At 32.2% G+C, this 18,805-nt stretch overlaps 2 protein-coding genes across 4 annotated transcripts; one reads left to right on the top strand and one right to left on the bottom strand.

Moving 5' to 3' along the window:
* Positions 1-7,774: 7,774 nt before the first annotated feature.
* LOC114406684 lies at positions 7,775-11,092 on the top strand. Of its 3 annotated transcripts, none has more exons than XM_028369450.1 (3): positions 7,775-7,952; positions 9,435-9,585; positions 10,422-11,092. In XM_028369450.1, the coding sequence occupies exons 2-3, from the start codon at positions 9,555-9,557 to the stop codon at positions 10,823-10,825; spliced, it is 435 nt and encodes a 144-aa protein (XP_028225251.1). In that variant the 5' UTR covers positions 7,775-7,952; positions 9,435-9,554; the 3' UTR covers positions 10,826-11,092. The 3 variants fall into 3 exon arrangements, with proteins under 3 accessions (XP_028225251.1, XP_028225253.1, XP_028225252.1); XM_028369452.1 differs by having other exon boundaries at positions 7,779-7,952; positions 9,441-9,585; XM_028369451.1 differs by lacking the exon at positions 7,775-7,952 and adding an exon at positions 8,568-8,707.
* Positions 11,093-11,532: 440 nt separating this feature from the next.
* On the bottom strand, positions 11,533-14,695 carry LOC114406683 (cytokinin dehydrogenase 1-like). Its single transcript, XM_028369449.1, has 5 exons — positions 13,936-14,695; positions 13,447-13,574; positions 13,088-13,348; positions 12,713-12,975; positions 11,533-12,316 (listed from the first exon to the last, which is right to left on the bottom strand). Exons 1-5 carry the CDS (start codon positions 14,594-14,596, stop codon positions 11,992-11,994), a joined length of 1,638 nt encoding a protein of 545 aa, XP_028225250.1. The 5' UTR covers positions 14,597-14,695; the 3' UTR covers positions 11,533-11,991.
* Positions 14,696-18,805: the final 4,110 nt, after the last annotated feature.

Raw genomic sequence — 18,805 nt, 5'->3', positions numbered from 1 at the left:
TTAAACCTTTTAACCTGTGATATTATAGATTACAAAAGAAACACAGGTTATTAACAAAAATACGGAAAATAAAATCAAAATCATACCTCCAGCTATTGTCATGAAGAGTTTCTTGTTTTTGGTTCTTTCAAGCTCTCCCTCTTTCTTTCAAGCAGTATACTCAAAGTGGTAATAAAATTTAATGAATAAACCCAATGTTTATTCTTGGTCCAAAACATAATTTTTCTCAAATAAATCAATGTGCACCCAAATATGAGAAAATATCATAATATAAAAGTTTCAATTTTAACATATAAGTATACAATCATAAAGTGGAACCAAGTTTCATTCTTTCTACATGATCCTTAAATTTAAACGGTGGCATACCCTTAGTTAAAGGATCAGCGATCATCAACTCAGTGCTTATATGCTCAATGACCACTTTCTTGTCTTTTACTCTTTCTCCAATGGCTAAGTATTTAATGTCGATGTGTTTACTTCGACTTCCACTTTTGTTATTCTTAACCATAAAGACAGCAGTTGAGTTATCGCAAAAAATTCTTAAAGGCCTTGAAATAGTATCAACTATCTTCAGCCCAGAAATGAAACTTTTAAGCCATACACCATGTGATGTAGCCTCAAAACAAGAGACAAACTCAGCTTCCATGGTAGAAGTAGCGGTCAAAGATTGCTTAACACTCCTCCATGAAATAGCTCCACCAGTCATCATGAAAATATACCCAGATGTTGATCTACGAGAGTCAACACAATCAGCAAAGTCTGAGTCTGAATAACCAATCACATCTAGATTGTTTGTCTGTTTATACGTAAGCATGTAATCTTTGGTCCCTTGAAGGTACCTCAGCACTTTCTTAGCAGCTCTCCAGTGGTCAATACCTGGATTACTCTGATATCTTCCTAACATTTCAACTGGAAAAGCAATGTCAGGCCTTGTGCATACTTGAGCATACATGAGGCTTCCAACAACTAAAGCATAAGGAATGTTTTTCATTTGTTCCCTCTCAAAGTCATTCTTTGGACATTGGTTCAAATTAAACCTATCACTCTTCACAATGGGAGTAACACTTGGTGAACAATCTTTCATCCGAAATCTCTCTAGAATTTTGTTAATATAGGTTTTCTGTGATAGACCCAAAATACCTTGAGATCTATCTCTATGAATCTTAATGCCGATGACATAAGATGCATCACTCATATCCTTCATGTCAAAATTCTTAGAAAGAAATTGTTTCACCTCATGTAGCAAAACCCCGATCGTTGGCTGCAAGTAAAATATCATCTACATATAAAATAAGAAAACATATTTTACTCCCACTGACCTTGTGGTATATGCATTGATCCATGGGGTTTTCATCAAAACCAAATGAAGAAATTATCTCATGAAACTTAAGGTACCACTGACAGGAAGCTTGTTTTAAACCATATATAGATTTGTTAAGCTTGCAAACCAAATGCTCACCACTATTAGAGGAGAAACCTTCAGGTTGTTTCATATAAACCTCCTCCTCTAAATCACCATTAAGAAAAGTTGTTTTCACATCCATTTGTTGCAACTCAAGGTCAAAATGAGCAACTAATGCCAAGATTATACGAAGAGAATCTTTCTTAGATACTGGAGAAAAAGTCTCTTTGTAATCTATTCCTTCCTTTTGAGTAAATCCCTTAGCAACAAGTCTTGTCTTGTATCTTTCAATGTTGCCTAATGAATCCTTTTTGGTCTTAAAGACCCATTTACATCCAATGGTCTTTGCCCCATTAGGCATCTCTACAAGGTTCCAAACTTTGTTACTCTACATGGAATTCATCTCATCCTTCATGGCATCATACCATAAATTTGACTCTTTACAACTCATGGCTTGATCAAAAGTTTCAGAATCATTTTCAACTCCAATATTATAGTCAGATTCTTGCAAATATACAATATAATCACTAGGAATAGTTGATTTTCTTACTCTAGTAGACCTCTTTAATGTTGCATCAACATTTTCTTGGGGATCATGTTGTTCAACTGGTTGTTCATCATTTTCATGAATTTGATGATCAACTTGATCTACTAGATTATCAACAATAGTTTGTGGAATGCCAATCATGTGTTGTTCATCATCCCTTTGAACTTGAGGGGTATGAATTACAACCAATCTTTCATTTGATGTGGAAGGTTGAGATTCTATATAATCAATTTCAGAACCTAAGTCCCTAAATTGATCACTCCCACTTATCAAATCATTTTCAATAAATTTGGCATTTCTTGATTCCACAATCCTAGTAATATAATGTGGACAATAAAACCTATAACTTTTAGACCTTTCAGCATATCCAATGAAATACCCACTAATGGTTCTCGGGTCAAGTTTCTTCTCTTGTGGATTATATATTCTCACCTCAGACGGACAACCCCAAACGCGCATATGTTTCAAACTCGATTTTCAACCTTTAAACAACTCAAAAGGTGTCTTTGGGACAGCCTTGGTTGGAACACGATTTAATATATACACTGCCATCTTTAGTGCTTCAGCCCACAAGGATTTAGGAAGATTGGAGTTGCTAAGCATACTCCTCACCATGTCCAATAATGTCCGGTTCCTTCTTTCTACCACACCATTCTGATTTGGAGAATCAGGCATAGTGTATTGGGCAACAATCCCATGTTCTTGAAGAAACTTTGCAAAGGGACCAGGTGCTTGTCCATTCTCAGTATATCTTCCATAGTATTCTCCACCTCTATCTGATCTCACTATTTTTATTTGCTTGCCACATTGGTTCTCAACTTCAGCCTTAAAGACTTTGAAGGCATCCAATGCTTCGTATTTGTTATGAAGCAAATAAACATTCATATATCGTGAATAATCATCTATAAAGGTGATAAAATATTTCTGACCACGTGCATCTATATTTGGACAACAAATATCAGTATGAATTATTTCTAATATGCTTGAACTCCTGTTAGCACCTTCCTTAGACATGTTGGTTTGCTTACCCTTAATGCAGTTCACACAAGTCTTAAAGTCAATAAAATCTAGAGTATTGAGTACCCCATCTTTCACTAACCTTTTAATCCTCTCAATGGAGATATGTCCTAATCTCCAGTGCCATAACATAGAGAAATTCTCATTAATATTACACCTTTTAATACCAGTTTGAACATGCATAGAACTATAAGTGGCACTATTTTGTAAACCAAAAAGATAAAGACCATCAGACAAGATACCATTCCCAACACATTCAGAATTATAAAATAACTCAAATGATGTGTCTTTGAAATTAAAGGAATATTCAAACGGTTCAAGTCTTGAAATAGAAATCAAGTTTCGGGAAAAACTTGGTACATAAAAGGTCCTTTCTAATTTTAAAATAAAGCCACTACTTAAAGTCAAAATGCAAGTTCCAATGGCCTCCACATGTGAGCCTAGCTTATTGCCTGATAAAATGCTTTGCTCACTTCCCACTGATTTCCTTAGGTTTTGCATACACTGTAAAGAATTTGCAATATGAATAATAGATCCAGAATCAATCCACCAGGTGTTAATATTAACACTAACCATATTAGATTCATAACATACTAGTGAAATTGATTTACCTTTCTTCTCAAGCCATTTATGGAACCCGGGGCAATTCTTCTTCATGTGTCCCTTCTTCTTGCAAAAGAAACACTTTGCCACCTTCTTAATATCAGCTTGAGGTGATATTTTACCATTTCCCTTCTGATTAGCTTGAGACTTAATTGCTTTGTTCTTCCCATAAGCAGTAGTCAGCAATGCACTCTCACCCTTCTCCATTACAAGCCTTTCTTCTTCCTAAACACAAATGATCATTAATTCATTGATAGACCATTTATCTTTATATGTGTTGTAGGAAATCTTAAATGACTCATATTCATGCGGAAGGGTGTTCAAAATGAAATGCACTAGGAAGGACTCAGACATATCAACCTCTAGTTTCTTAAGTTGAGCTGAAATATCTCGCATTTTCATGATGTACTCATGCACACCTTTTACATTGGTGAGCCGAAGAGAAGAGAACTTCATGATCAAAGTGCTTGCTAAAGTCTTATCTGAAGTGATGAACTGGTCATCAATGGCCTTAAGCAAGTCTTGGACCTTTTCATGCTGGTCAACAGAACCACATATCCCAGTCGAGATTTTGGTCTTAATGAACATCATGCTGAGCCGATTGGATCGCTCCCACAGCTTATATAGCGCAACGTCAGCTAGACTACTTTCATGAGTGATTGTAGGTGGTTCGTCTTTCCTTATAACATAGTCTATGTCCATCCACCCCAATTGTAGAAGAATTCTCTCCTTCCATATTTTCTAGTTATCTCCTTTGAGTTCGGGAACATCACATTGAATATCAGAAAAACTAATAGTTTGAGAAGTTGCAAAATTCAAAGGCTTATGTCAAAAATTGAGGCATACTAATCTTAGTTGTATCTTTTACCAATGTAAACATACCATAAAATTGAATCTTGTGACATAAAAATTGCCTGTGGGCTAAATTTTTAATTCAATAAGAAACAATTAAACCTTATGACAGAATAATCAAATTACTTGCTCAAATTCATGCTTTATGAGTACAACATGAAAATAATTTAATTTCTATCGTAAATATTTACTTTATGATAAAATTGATAAATTATACATACATCATGATGCCTGTGGGTAAATCATGAAAAATAATACGCCATTTTATCCCAATTAATTATACAGATATAATAAAAAATTCCCGTGGGATAAAATTCATTATATAAGTATAATTAATTACAATATTATGTCCAATTCCTTTTATGATCTTTAACCAACTTAATATATAATTTTAATCAAATATAGATGTTGTGGCTAATCCATAATTAATCAAAATTATAAAGATCACTTAAACATAAAACTTTATTATATGAGAATAAATGGTATTTTGCATTTCGAAATCAAGATACAATATAATTATGAATAAGATTCTCATATAATTTTATAATTGAAACATAATATTATGCATTTGATTTCATATATATATATATATATATATATGTATAGAATAAAATTTTTTCAGAATATATTCATGCATAAAATAAATCAAAATTTCAAAAATTGTAAAGCAGAATGAGTATATAATGTATGAAAAACGACTGCATATCAGAAAAGCTTCACTAGTTTAATGGTCTGCACATACTACAGCCTTCTCAGAGTCAAGGATTTGACACCCAGCTAGCACAAAGTGTAGGAGTTTTCATTTTATTTTTATTTTTATAAACACTATTCATCATCTTCAACCTCTATTGGGTCAAACCCGACCCATATGCAAACCCGGTCGTTTTTTAAATCATTTGGACACCATTTTTCACGATTCAAAAGCCAAAATTAAGGAAATCGAACAAAATAAAGATTTCTAATCTTATTTTTAAGAAACAAGGCCCTTCATACCATAAACGAAATCAAATCGAAAAAATACCGAAAACCGAAAATGGACAAGGCAGAGGCAATTGTGGCTCTGATACCAAATGTTAGATTAAACCTTTTAACCTGTGATATTACAAACTACAAAAGAAACACAGGTTATTAACAAAAATGCGGAAAATAAAATCAAAATCATACCTCTAGCCATTGCCATGAAGAGTTTCTTGTTTTTGGTTCTTTCAAGCTCTCTCTCTTTCTTTCTCTAGATGGTGTATCAGACTGAATTTGAAAGGGATGAGCTTAGGGACCAAATTCATGTGCTATATATAGGCATTCTACCATCAAGAATGCATTTAGTAACCATCACCACTCATTATTGGTTGTTACAATTCATTAGTGGTCATTATCATCCATTAACAACCATTCAATTTAGCTTCCAAAACTAACAAGCGTTCTCAAATTTTCAAAATGTTAGGACCAAATTATTACATTTGTAACTAGATCTTTCTACTATTTTTAGTTGATTTGGATCTTGGATCTTTGAATATGTATTTGACTTTCAATTAAGTATTTTTATTTGATTAAAATTATTGAAAATTAATCATAAAAACTTAAGGGAGTGTTTGATTTGACTGTTTTATGTTTTCATTTTCATTAGAAATAGAAAATGGTGATGAAATACGTTTGGTTAGATTTTTGAAAACATTTTCAATAAAAATATTTTCTCAAATGAATAAAAAATTGGAAACAATAAAATCTCGTTTTCAATTGAAACCAAAAACTCCATTTTAGGTAAAATGAAAACATAGTGGCAAGGAATGTAATTTTAAACAAATCTAAAAATACATTTCCTTTTGAAAATGTATTTTCGGTGTTTTTATTTATTGAAAGCAGAAAACAAAAAGTCAAACCAAACATGTTTCCAGAATTCTAATATTTTGAGAATGAAAAACAGTTTTAAAAAAATAAAAACAAAAATTAAAAATGCAAACCAAACACACCTTAATTAATCCTAAATTCAGAATTATCATTTATATAAATTTGTACTAGGTATTTTTAATCCTTCATATCGATATTCTCACTTATTTAGGTCATTGTTCTCACTCTATAAGCTCTAAAGTGAGTATTCTCTCCCCACACAAAAAAATTATTATTCTCAATCAGGTACTTCAACCAATATTTTAAGGTAATTTCATGTTTTCATTAAACAAAGTTATAAGTTGTTGAGAATGAGGTGCTCTCAACTGACCCTACACAATATAGGTCAACCTACACAATATAGGTCATCTTACACACCTCTTACTTGGTGAGGGTTCCACCAAGGGTCTCTAGGGTTCGTTTGAGCTCCTTGCACGTGTTTTACTCTTTGAACTTTTGATCAATTTAACTTCGTGCACAAATGTCTGATGTATGTGTATGACTTGTCAAATCAAAGAATATAATGAAAGGAATGCCAAAGTGGCTTTGCATATGGAATCTAGGGCATGAAACACCACATGCATGCATGCCCATGAAAGTTTTTAGTCTTATGAGTCTCGATGAAAAAAAATATGATGTTTTAAAAATTCCTCATACTACTGTGATTAGAAGGTTGCAAGTAGTGCAAAATGTGGTCGTTTGTGCGAAATAACAAAATGCACAACATTCCCTTTCAGAAATGACAGAGAAAATCAAGAGAAACAAGAGAGATTTAGATTTAGGCTTACCACTCAAGTATTGGATAAGAAGCAGGATCACGACTTCAATTTGACATAGTTTCACTCATTAAAAGTTCGAGCTTTGGCCAATAAGAGCCAAAACCATGACATGAAAAGCAATTAAGGTAGAAAAAATGGCTTGGATGGCTTTTAGGATGGCATGACCGTGAAGACTTGGTGGCATGCAAGGGAGAAAGTAAAGAAAAATATGGTCTTGAATGAAGTTCGTGTGATATAAGCACGATGGTGAGAGAAAAATAAAATAGAGTGAGTTTAGGTGATTTATGAGTGACATGAGTTTAATTAAGGTATTAAGAAGTTATAGCATTTAAATATTTAGGGTGAATTTTAGTATGCAAATTTTAAGAAACAGATTTTCTTGAAATTTTTAAACTCAACTCAAGTTTCCTTAAAAGATATAATGAAGATCAAATTTTAAACTCAACTCAAGATCTCATACTAAATATACTCTAAGAACATAATAAAGAATTTTCAGTAAATATATTTTTGTTTAAACTGTTTTTATTTAGAATAATTTTTATTTTATTTTTTAAGAAACAGATTTTCTGCCTTTCTTTTATATATATATATATATTCTTTGTAAATTTAAACAAACTTACTTATGGAAGATTTTTGTTTTTAAATAGACAAAACAAAAATATATTTTGTCAAAGGCAACACCCATGGGGCCATGTATGTTACGCAAAGTGCCTCTACACTCACCAGCGTAGCATAAACGCGGCCTCTGGAAGACACGTGGCCAGTCTCGTTCACTTTCGCTTTCGCATCATAAACCGCAGCGACTCCAGAATCAGCGTTTCATCATTCTTCCCCTCTCCTCTCCTATCATATCTTCATTTTCATTCAGGTACTGCTCTTTGCTTCTTTTCTTTTAAATTTTTCAATTGAACCATCTTCTTCTTACAATCCCCATAATCTCGCTTTAAACTATGTCTCTTTGTTTCATTATTATTTCGTTGTGAATCGAAGGTGCAAAATTTCTATGCTGAAGGCTATGATTTGGAATTTACTTGCTATGCTGAATTCTTGTTGCTCAAATTGTGCTTAGCTCAATGTCCAACGTTGTTTAGTTGTTTTATTTGTCCCATTCTGTTCTCCATACTTTCATTCTTCAAGTTGAAGTTGCATATTCTAATTCACATGTTGCCAGTATCATTGCCCAATACTTTTTAGGGTAAAATATGTATTTGCCCTTCTAAAATATTCAAACTTTAGTTTTTAGTCCCTTTAAAATTTTGTACTTTTGGTCCTCAAAAGTGCTTTATAGAGGGTGAAAAAATGACTTAGATAGATAATTGATTGAGATGAAAAACGGAACATTTCAAAATTAGAGGGACTAGAATATTGCTTGATTGTGTGCAACTGTGTATCCCTTATCGTCATAAAGAAGATATTGATCCCTCCTCATGCATCTTTGATGTATTCCAGAATCCAGAATGCAAACTGAACCTTTCTTGGTGACTATCCCATGGAGCTTGTTACTTGTAGTTGTAGAAACTGGCTAAACAATCGTCTACAGTATTTGGATGAATGATAGTGAGATAATTCAGTCTCCCAGCAAGTTTATAATCGTCTACAATATTGCTCTGCCCTCTGGGTTTGGTAGAACTTCCCATCCTTGTAGAAGCTTAATGATCTAATTCATTGTGTGTAATGCATACTTCTGTACTTGTTTGCCATCCCTGAAGTAGTTGAGTGAGCCACTATAATAACTAGAAAATAGTAAAGACCAAGGTTTTAAAAAACGGTCTGCAACCGTGATTTGGGCTGCAACATCAAGGTATTTTAACTGTCTGCAACCGTAATTGGGACTGCATTGGTTGCATTTGTCCGCGATATCAACAAATGCGACAAAATCGCAAACTATGATATTTAAAACCGCAATACAACCGCGACAAATATTTAAAACCTTGGTAAAGACGATCGAAATCCTTGAACTGTATGTGAGTGTTATCTTGTGTCCTTGTGTTATTTATCCCTAAGAAAGATGCTATGTACAAGCTATAGTACAATACTACAACTGGTATAGCTACATAAAAATAAAGAATAATAAATAATAACTAAGATGGCTATTATGTCAACAAGAGAATCCAACATTCCAATTTCAAATATTGTTTACTCTTTCATAATTAGGAAAATGCCAATACATTATTGCAGGCCTTGATTCTTGATAGATATAGCAGTCACAGTGGGGCGTTTCTCCTCTTTTACTTTCCTTCTCATTTTTCCCTCCAGTGGTTTCCAAAGCTCCATTTTTGATTAATTATATCAAGCAATCATGCTACTTTATGCACTGGACATTGTTCAAATAATCTACTTCTTTCTGTAGGTACAGATTTCAGAAGATTTTGAGGAACCTGGAGGATTCAACCCTACAGAGACAGTGAATGAACCTACATAGGAATACCAATGTGAATCTATTTATACAAGGTTTTATCTTCAATCTTCAATGGAGAACAAATCAAATAAAATGCTGCATGGTGAGGACTATCATTAAGTAATTAACTATTTTATCTGAAGCTCACTTCAACTACTTTTCGATCTTGAATGAATGTTTGATATTACCATGTGAAATTGATACTTGACAGTGCATTTAACAATGCAGATTATGTCAATGAATTTACTTTGATGATGCCATATGCAAATGTTTGTAGAAATATAATAAAGCCATGAAAATTGTTTGACACATCATTACAATTGAAGTAAGGGAATCAGATACATTTATTTTTTTGAAGTATAGTCAATGAGTGAAGCATGTCAATGACATGCTAGAATTTTTAGGCCATTCATCTGGAGACAGTTTTTGCACTTTCCTGCAATTTTTTTCCACTTGATTCAAATTTCTCTTCACTATTTCGGCCTTTTGAAGTCTTAGGATGAGTTTCTTGACAGTGTTTTTCCATCTATTAAGTTAATATATAATGTATATTACTGCAGTGACCACAAGTCATTTGTTCAAGTGATATGTAACTGCTTTGCAAACTGCAAAGAGTAAAAAACTATTAAGTAAAATTAATAAATTGGATATGCTTTTTTAATTCATTCAAATATGTGCAAACACTTATTTTAGTATTTGCTTTGAAGTAGGGTGTTTTTCTCGAGGGAGTGTATGATCTTGTGCTGCACGATACATTATTTGAATTTGTTTCTAATTCAAACTACTTTAGAGATAAGGTGGAAGTGAATGATTACTTAATATGACATTCTTTACTTAATAATTCTGTATCTTGGAATTTTTTTTACTTCTACTTTCTTTTGATGTACTGATCAAGTTACACGATGCCCTTAATAAAGACTTTGATTGTGAGTTTAACAGATAATAAGGAGGGCATTCAAGTTGACAACACATCGACTAACACCAATCATCCAGAGATTGGTGTGGACAAAGGTGTTTTGAAGAATTTTACAAGATCTTCAGGGGATGTTGCAGAGACAAAGATAGCAGCTGATTGGAAAGGTGGAGAGAATTGTCCAAAGGGTACACGTCCTGAGGAAATTGATGCATCTGGGGATGTAAACATGGAGGCATCCATAACACCTGATGATGTTATTCGGGCTGGAGGATTTGGTGCAAGAGATGATATCAGTAGCTTTCTTCCTGTTGCAAGTGATTCTACCGACTTCGAAGCTTCAATCCGAGATGCGCGTGATTATGAAGAACCACAGGGTCAAGTAAGCAGGCCAGGCCTTGGCTGGACTGGTGCTACTAAGGGGGAGTGAATGTTGTTGCTGCTATGTGCTCTAGTATTAGCAATTTTTTGTTGTTTTTAGCTGGGAGGACCATGTGTTTCTGGCTAATATTAGCTGGTACATTTTAAAATCAAAGCCATATATGATGTTGAAGAAAATTTTGTTAGTAATATCACTAAATGATTTTCTTGTACAAATAGTTGATCCGTTGCCTAGTGGTTGGCTTGTCTTTGTTAAGTGGGATGTTATATGTAAAAATTTCGTTTCCTAAGAACTTATCCTTAAAAGTTTTTTGAACTGTTTTTATTTTGGTCAAAACTTAAAAACAGGAAAAGTAGTGCAATGCTTTGCCTGTTTGGGAGGTGGGAAAGCAGAGATAGAAGGTATTGGTCTATTAATAAACTAAATAATAATATAAGTATGATTTTTTGAAGCAGTTATTACAAATAATATAATTACTGTGTAAAAAAGTTATAACATTATCAATGTATTTTAATTAAATTCTTAACAGACTATATTGATAATAAATATACTTCAGAGAAAATCAAAGCTTATTTCTTCTACTCGAATAAGACTTAAGTGCCTAATATTACAGGGGGATTTGATAGACTGTCAATTGAAAATTTGACTAAACAGGTATTTTTTTTCCGTCTGAAAAAACTTGCTGTGTTATTTGCACGATTATGGCAGGAAAAAAAGTTTAAGCAAACAAATGGTTAGTTATTGCAGTTAAAAAATGAAAAGAAAAAGGTAATAACAAATTTCTATTTATTTAACCTTTGCTTTACATTTTTCTTTGCTGATATTTTTCTCTTACAAGGGTGGCCCTAAAATTTAAACTTAATTTCCTGCAAAGAGCTTAAAACATCACCATCAACTTAGTGTTCTCTTGACCCAATCTTCAATCTTCTAACCATGACCTAAAAAGCAAGGCTCCGTTTGAATAGAAAATACATTGGCCACGCTCACAATTATTGAGAGCAAGGCCAGAGGGAAGAAAGAAACATACATGATTAATTAACAAGTGAAACTTCGTGCACCTTCAAATTTTGCTTCATGCCCCATTACATTACAGAATGATTAAATTACATTACAGATTGGACATTCCGTAATGTAATGGGATGCCAGAGAGGTGCAGGAAGCAACACTCTTACGTAATTTATCATTAGTTCACAACCTTACAACACACTAGAAAACTAACACGAAGAGGAGACAGCCTTTTGAAAGATTTTGTGGCCAGGGGCTAGCAGTGCTAGTGGGTCATAGGCCCTTTTTCTTTCCACGAATGTCTCCCATCGTGACCCAAAATGGACTTGCCATTCTTCCTGTGTGCTGTAATGGGGAAGGTATTGCTTCACTCTCATTTTGGCACCAGTGTAGAAATCTATGACTCTTTTGTTTTGGGCTAGAATGTGTTCTAAACTGTCTGCACCGGTAGAATTTGGGAGAGCTAAGGATAGGAATGCTACTAGGTAAAAAATATCTTCCTCTGGGGTAATCAATGATGTTTTGCTGTTCCACCTGTAACAACAAAAAGTAAAAAATGACTTAGATCATAAAAATTAATAGAGTATAATATTTGCACCATTACATTTCTACTGCATCAATCAATCACAAATTATTTTGTATAATAAGCTTATTCACTTTTATAATATCTCTTTAAAGAACAATGACATTTAGATACCCCACATTCTATCTACCTCATTAACATTCATAATTTCTTTTTTATCTTATTCTTCTTATCACGTCATATAATTTTATTATACTTATATAGGTGTTAAATAGGTTGTTTGGTGTCAACAATCATTTTTGTTCTTTAAAAGTCATATTTGTCTTTTTTTTTTTTATTTCTGATTGATTGAAAGTATTTAAACTCGTTGGTTTGTGTCATGTCCGTATATAAATATATATATATACCGTGTTTGGTTGACGGGGTAAATGAGTATGGGTCCATTGTTTGTGTCTTTAAGAATATTGCCAAATACTTCTTCAGCAAAGTTATGAATCTCACTCCTTGGGATCAGAAGGTTCAGCCAAGGATGGGGAACTTCCCACAAGCCTTGTGCTCTTAGCTTTTTCTCAGAAACATGCACTCTGTCTAAGAATTCCACGTAAGAAACTTCTGATAGGAAGAGTGTGGATGGAATGTAACTCAACTTTGACAGTAGGTAAGCTACACTCTGCATTTGAACAACAGGTGATGGAGATGAGAACATTTTTTTTTTTTTTTGCAATCAATGCTTTAATTTTGGTCATGCAAGTGCTATTAATGAGTTGCTTGGTATGGCATACCTGATTCATGGCTTCAGCTTCACCAGGGTTGAAATATTTTGCCATCTCTAGACAGTAGAAGGTTTTCCCATCAGAACTGAATTGGCTGGCTTGAAGTTGGTTTTTGGGATCAAAGGATGATCTCCAATTGTTAAGGATGCCAGTTCTGTTTATGATCACAAACCCTTCAATATAATCAAATGTGTTGTTAAGTGATACCAAATACTCTTGATCCCTAGTAAATGTAGAGAACTCTGAGTAGAGCACCCTAATCCATTTAACCTGTCAAAAAGGCAGATATCATGTCATAATCAATAAATATTATTGGGAACCATATTTTTTTTTTGTCTTACTATTGGAGTTTTTGAATGTACACTCACCATCTTAGGTGCTGGTTCAAGAGAAATTCTAGCCCTTGTAATGATGCCAAATTGACCAAGCCCTCCAAGAACACCATAAAAAAGGTCAGCGTTTCGGTTCCCTGAGCAGGTAACCACCTCTCCTTTTCCTACAACAAAAGTATTAATTTTGCATACCAGATTAATATGATGAAAACTCAAAAGTGATATCCACACAAAAGTTTATAGAATGCACCATTCACACTCCAAAGAAGGGACTATTAATCTCATTTAGTACGATGAAATTTAACAACTTTTACTTTATTTTTTGGAGGAATAATTGCATATTTTTATTGTCAAGGAATCTAGCTTGGTTGAACAAGGTGCCTGAGTTATTGTAAATCCCTGACACTGCCTTCAATTCCCACGAATAAAAAAAAACTACGCCAAACAAACACTAAACAAACCTTAAAATGCAAAATCCTGTTAGGCAGGGAAAATTAAGAATATAGATTGTGCATTAACAGTTACCTGTGATCACTTCAAGCTGAAAGATGTTATTGATCTGAGGTCCATGTTTGAAGGCTTGCCCACTTATGCCAGCATTTGAAAGAGTACCCCCAACAGTGAGGTGAAGGTAATCTGTCCATGACTTTGGTGCCAACCCAAGTTTAAGAGTCTCATGCAGAATGTTTATCCACAACTCACCTCCTGAGACATCCACATAAGGCAATTCTCCATTGTGAACTTTCATTTCAGGACCCTGTAAAGACTCCATGTTAATGACTAGGCCTCCATGTACTTGTGCTTGGCCTTGAAGTGAATGGCCATGGCCTCTAGCAGCAATCTTCAGCTGTGCGGCAAACCCCATTTCAAAAACATGCTTGATGGTGAGTGATATGTCAGAAACTGTTTTTGGATACAGCACTGCTAGGGGAGGAAAATGGTGTATGTTGCCAAAGTCCTTGGCAGCATCCTCATTGTCCCTTAGGCTAAAGTGGCCATCTAGAGGTAGTGTTTGCAATGATGAGAGTATCTCATGAGATAGAAATGGAACTAAGGAGTTGGAAACAGAGTTGCTGCAGCCTGAGTTGGCTTTGTGAAGTATAGAATTAAGGAGTATAAGTATGAGGATTTTGATTGATGGAAAGCTCCTTTGTTCATAGAAGCCACTAGGTTTTGATGACACCATGGTTTCTGTTTTATGAAAATATTGGTTTGTGTAAGAAAAGAAGATGAGGGGGTGGAATATTGTTTTGCAAGGCAGGGTATAGAAGGTGAAGGGAAGGTTTGGAAGAGCATGGACAGATTGAAGGAGTGACTCCTTTTATAGGCAACCTGATTCCTTGTGGTGGGTGTCCTTTGGTGTTTTTACTTTCTTTTTAAATAAACTCTCAATTTCATTTTCTAAATTATTATTTTCTTTATCAATATGTTGTTTTTCCGTGAAATTGAGCTTCATCCCTTCATCCCTTGAACAAGGTCCCTAGTTCAAGTCTTGTAATGAAAAAAAAAAAACACGGTCAGAAGAATTAGAAGAAGAGAAGTCAGATTTACGACATAAATTAGGCATAAATAAAATTAATAAATACTCTCTACACCAATATTATTGTAATAAAAAATATTTTCTTTTCTAAGTACTCCCTCTAGAAACAAAACTATAGTTTACTAATCTTCAGAACCAATCTAAAAACAGGTTAATATGTATCAATTTATTCCCCAAGTTAATATATTTTACTAATCTTCAGAACCAATCTGAAATATTTTCCATTACTTGAATGACTACTAAACATGGTTTTAATATTTGAGAGAAATTACTTTTTATATAAAAAATTTCAATAAAGAAAATCTAGGGGAGAGAGTTAATATTTCAAACCTTATTTTGCTTAACCTTCACTAACCAAAGCATCAAATTTCATTCAATAAAAAATTCAAAACTTTTCATATTTAACCTTAATCTTACATTCGATAAAATCTTTAAAATTTTATTAAATTTCCATTAAACTTTTAAAATTTTCATATACCAAATTTATTATTAACCTCCAAATATTTATATATAAAATAGTAATTTGAGAGTTTTAAGGAAAAAAAATTCAGGGTAAAACTAAAATTGTTTAATTTTAAAAAGAGAAAATTTAATCAACTTAGAAAATTGAAGGAGAAATATGTATATAATCCGAAACTAAAGGAGTTAAAAATATAATTAAGCTTTACTTTTTTTTAATCGACTTTCGGAAATCCTATTTACAAAATAAGGTTAATACCATTGTTAAAGGTCCTGTATTTTGAATTGATATAGTGGTATTGAATCATTGCTTTAACCAATGAGTTAATTGAATCGGTTTTAAACCAAACTTGCAATGAATACAAATGTTGGAATCTAAGACTTGATGATTAACTCAAATAACATCAACTATTATATCACGTTTATATATCAATTAAAGAGAGAAAGAAAAGAATAAAAGCAAAAATAAATAAATATATTAATAAATTTGAGTGATTTTAGTAAGAGTTATTATTTGTAATATATTTACTTTTTTTCATTTCATTTTTACTTCCTTTTTTCTTTCTAATCCTCTCTTTTTTATCACATTATTTGTCTTATATATATATATATATTTATCTCTATTTTTTTTGTCTCTCAACCCTTCCACTTATACACTTAAAAAAATGAAATGTTTGCTTATCATTTTGCTTTTCGTAAAGAATAATCAATGTTAAACACACACACAATTCATTATTTGATTATATAATTGGTCTCATACCATTTTTTATATACTTAACATTTTGATTATAAAAAAAGTTTCCATCTCTCTCTTTCTTTCTCTCTATATATATTAACATTAAAGGTTAAAATACAATGTTTATTCTAACAATTTAGTTTCTATTAATTAAGTAAAAATTATATCAATAGATTACTAATAGTTAACATTTTTTTTGTCTGCCAGTAAATTAAATTATTATTATTATTATTATTATTATTATTATAATAGCTCTTTGGATAAACTTTTTCTTCTTCTTTTCTTTCTTGCATGCATCAATTTATCTACTGTTTTACAGAGAGTAAGTAATCACTTCAGAGCTGAGATGTAAGGTGATGTGATTCCAATTATACGTATCATACATTTTGTTCCGTATAATTAACATTATCATGCATGTTCAATTAACACAAGATGTCTTTAGTTTAAACTTCAATTATAATACTACTGGACTTTAAATGCCTCGACGTTCAAATATAGTTAAGTTATTTATGATATTATATACTCCGAAGAAAGTAGTCATTGGATTGTGTTGGTTCAAATATAGTTAAGTTATTTATGATATTATATTCACAAGACTTTGTTATGTTGGTTTTTTGTGTTGGAAAAGGTGTATCATGGTTATAGGTTATTTTTATTCACATGAAATAAAAATAATTAATAACAGTGGAAATCTTGTCTTCAGTGACTTTTTTAGTTGCTCGTGTTTTTTTAATTGCAAGGTACTTCTTGTACCAGTTGTTAATAAAAATTTCATTGGCTGATAAAAAATACTCCGAAGATAGAAATTCTTACATATGATTGATTTTTTGTTTTACAAGCAGAATTAATTAATTCCTCCCAAAGGAGAAATTATTAATTAGGTGATCCACGACTTCCGATTTCATTAGTCTTAATGTACTTCCGATTTCATTTTCTATTAACTTGCGTGGTTAATCGTTGTTTACTGTAACTTGCACGATGATCGAACATTATTACAATAGATGCAAAATTTAGTGAAGAATAATATTACACTAGTGGCTCGCCGAATTAATTCTGGCACAATAAAGTAGTCTATAAAAGTATGATTAGTTTTTTTTTCTTCTTTTAAACTTGCATGGGACATTATACTAAATGCAAATTTTGGTCATGAATCATATGAAAAAGGAAGAAAAATGCTAGCACAACAAAGTCTTTAAGACACTGATATTCTAAACACATATTTTACTATTAGTTGAATAGAAATTAAAACTTTTGTAAGTCTATTTTTTATTTATGACTCTCTCCGAATTTTATTAATAAATTTTAACAAATAATTATTAGAAAGAATGTGTTCCTACTTGTTAATACTCCTCTAATATTAAAGGGTGAAAATGGATAAGGTAAAACCTATAAAGAACTATATTCAAATCTTTTAGTCGACAAAATATGTATATAGGATATTATAGGGACAAAAAGTGGAGAAATTTCACTCAATACTTTTACAGGCAACTGTTTTATCTCTTTGGGTATATGTGAAGTACACCCATCAAATTTTTAGCACTTATGCCTTTCACAAATATACAAGTGGTGGTGTGCTTATTCTGCTATGCAAAAAGTGTCTTTTATCTATTGATGTATCTTTAAAGTTATTTCCCCTAATTCGATTCAACTCGGAATGCACTTATTTACTTGATCATTTTTTTTTTAAGTGAGTACACTATATATGTGGTGTGTAAAACAATGAAGAGCTTTTGGTTATATTTGGAGAATAGAGTATTAATTTATAAGGGTAAATAATCACTTGCTCTTCAAAAGTATAATTGATTGTTATTTAGGTCTTTGAAAGTATTAAAAATTTAAGAAAGTAGCTCAAAGCGTATTTTATTTATCCTTTTATTCATGTGTTGTTAAAAAAATTTCATTAAAATTAACATTTGTACCTATGTTGAACGTTATCTTTTTATGTGGTAATTGATAGTTTAAATGTGAATGACACCGAAAATTTGGTGCACATGTGACAATGTACACATGTTTATCCAATCAATCACGACACTAACTAAGTATTACCTTTCATTTACGTGTACACCATGAGTTATTACATATGCATTGGATTGCCACATATCTTTTTTATGTGTTCCCGGTCAAACAACATGTCACATGGGAATAAACATTAACTTTAATGAAAATCTTTAAACGATAGGATTAAAGTCACAAATAAATTACATTTTCAGAATTTTATTGAAATTTTAATACTTTGAAGGACTTAATAACACAAAATTATACTTTGTGGGGGGAGAAACTGTTCACCTAATTTATACCTAGTTGTTAACTCGTTGGTAAGTGTACCAAATCGTCACAAGTAGTAAAATTCTCGGAAGTCCGAGTGTCGAATTCACAGGGACTTTGTTTGTACGTAGATTAATGCAAATCCAATTTAAAAGCAAGAGATAAGAATTTAAAATAAAAGATAAAGAAAGATAGAAGATAAGATAAAGAAAAGATAAGATATTTAAAGATAAAATTAGAAGATAAAAGATCATAACGATAAAAGATTTAAAGATAAGATTAAAAGATAAAATTAGAAGATAAAATATTTAAATTGCGATAAAGATAACTACTTCTACGAAATTCAAATAAAGGAAAAATAAAATCTATATAATAAAATTGCTAAAACCTAACAA

Source organism: Glycine soja, chromosome 3 (assembly GCF_004193775.1).
Source record: "Glycine soja cultivar W05 chromosome 3, ASM419377v2, whole genome shotgun sequence".
Classification (NCBI taxonomy): Eukaryota; Viridiplantae; Streptophyta; class Magnoliopsida; order Fabales; family Fabaceae; genus Glycine; species Glycine soja.
Note: the sequence above shows the minus strand (reverse complement) of the source record. Positions and strands in the feature narration are given on the sequence as shown.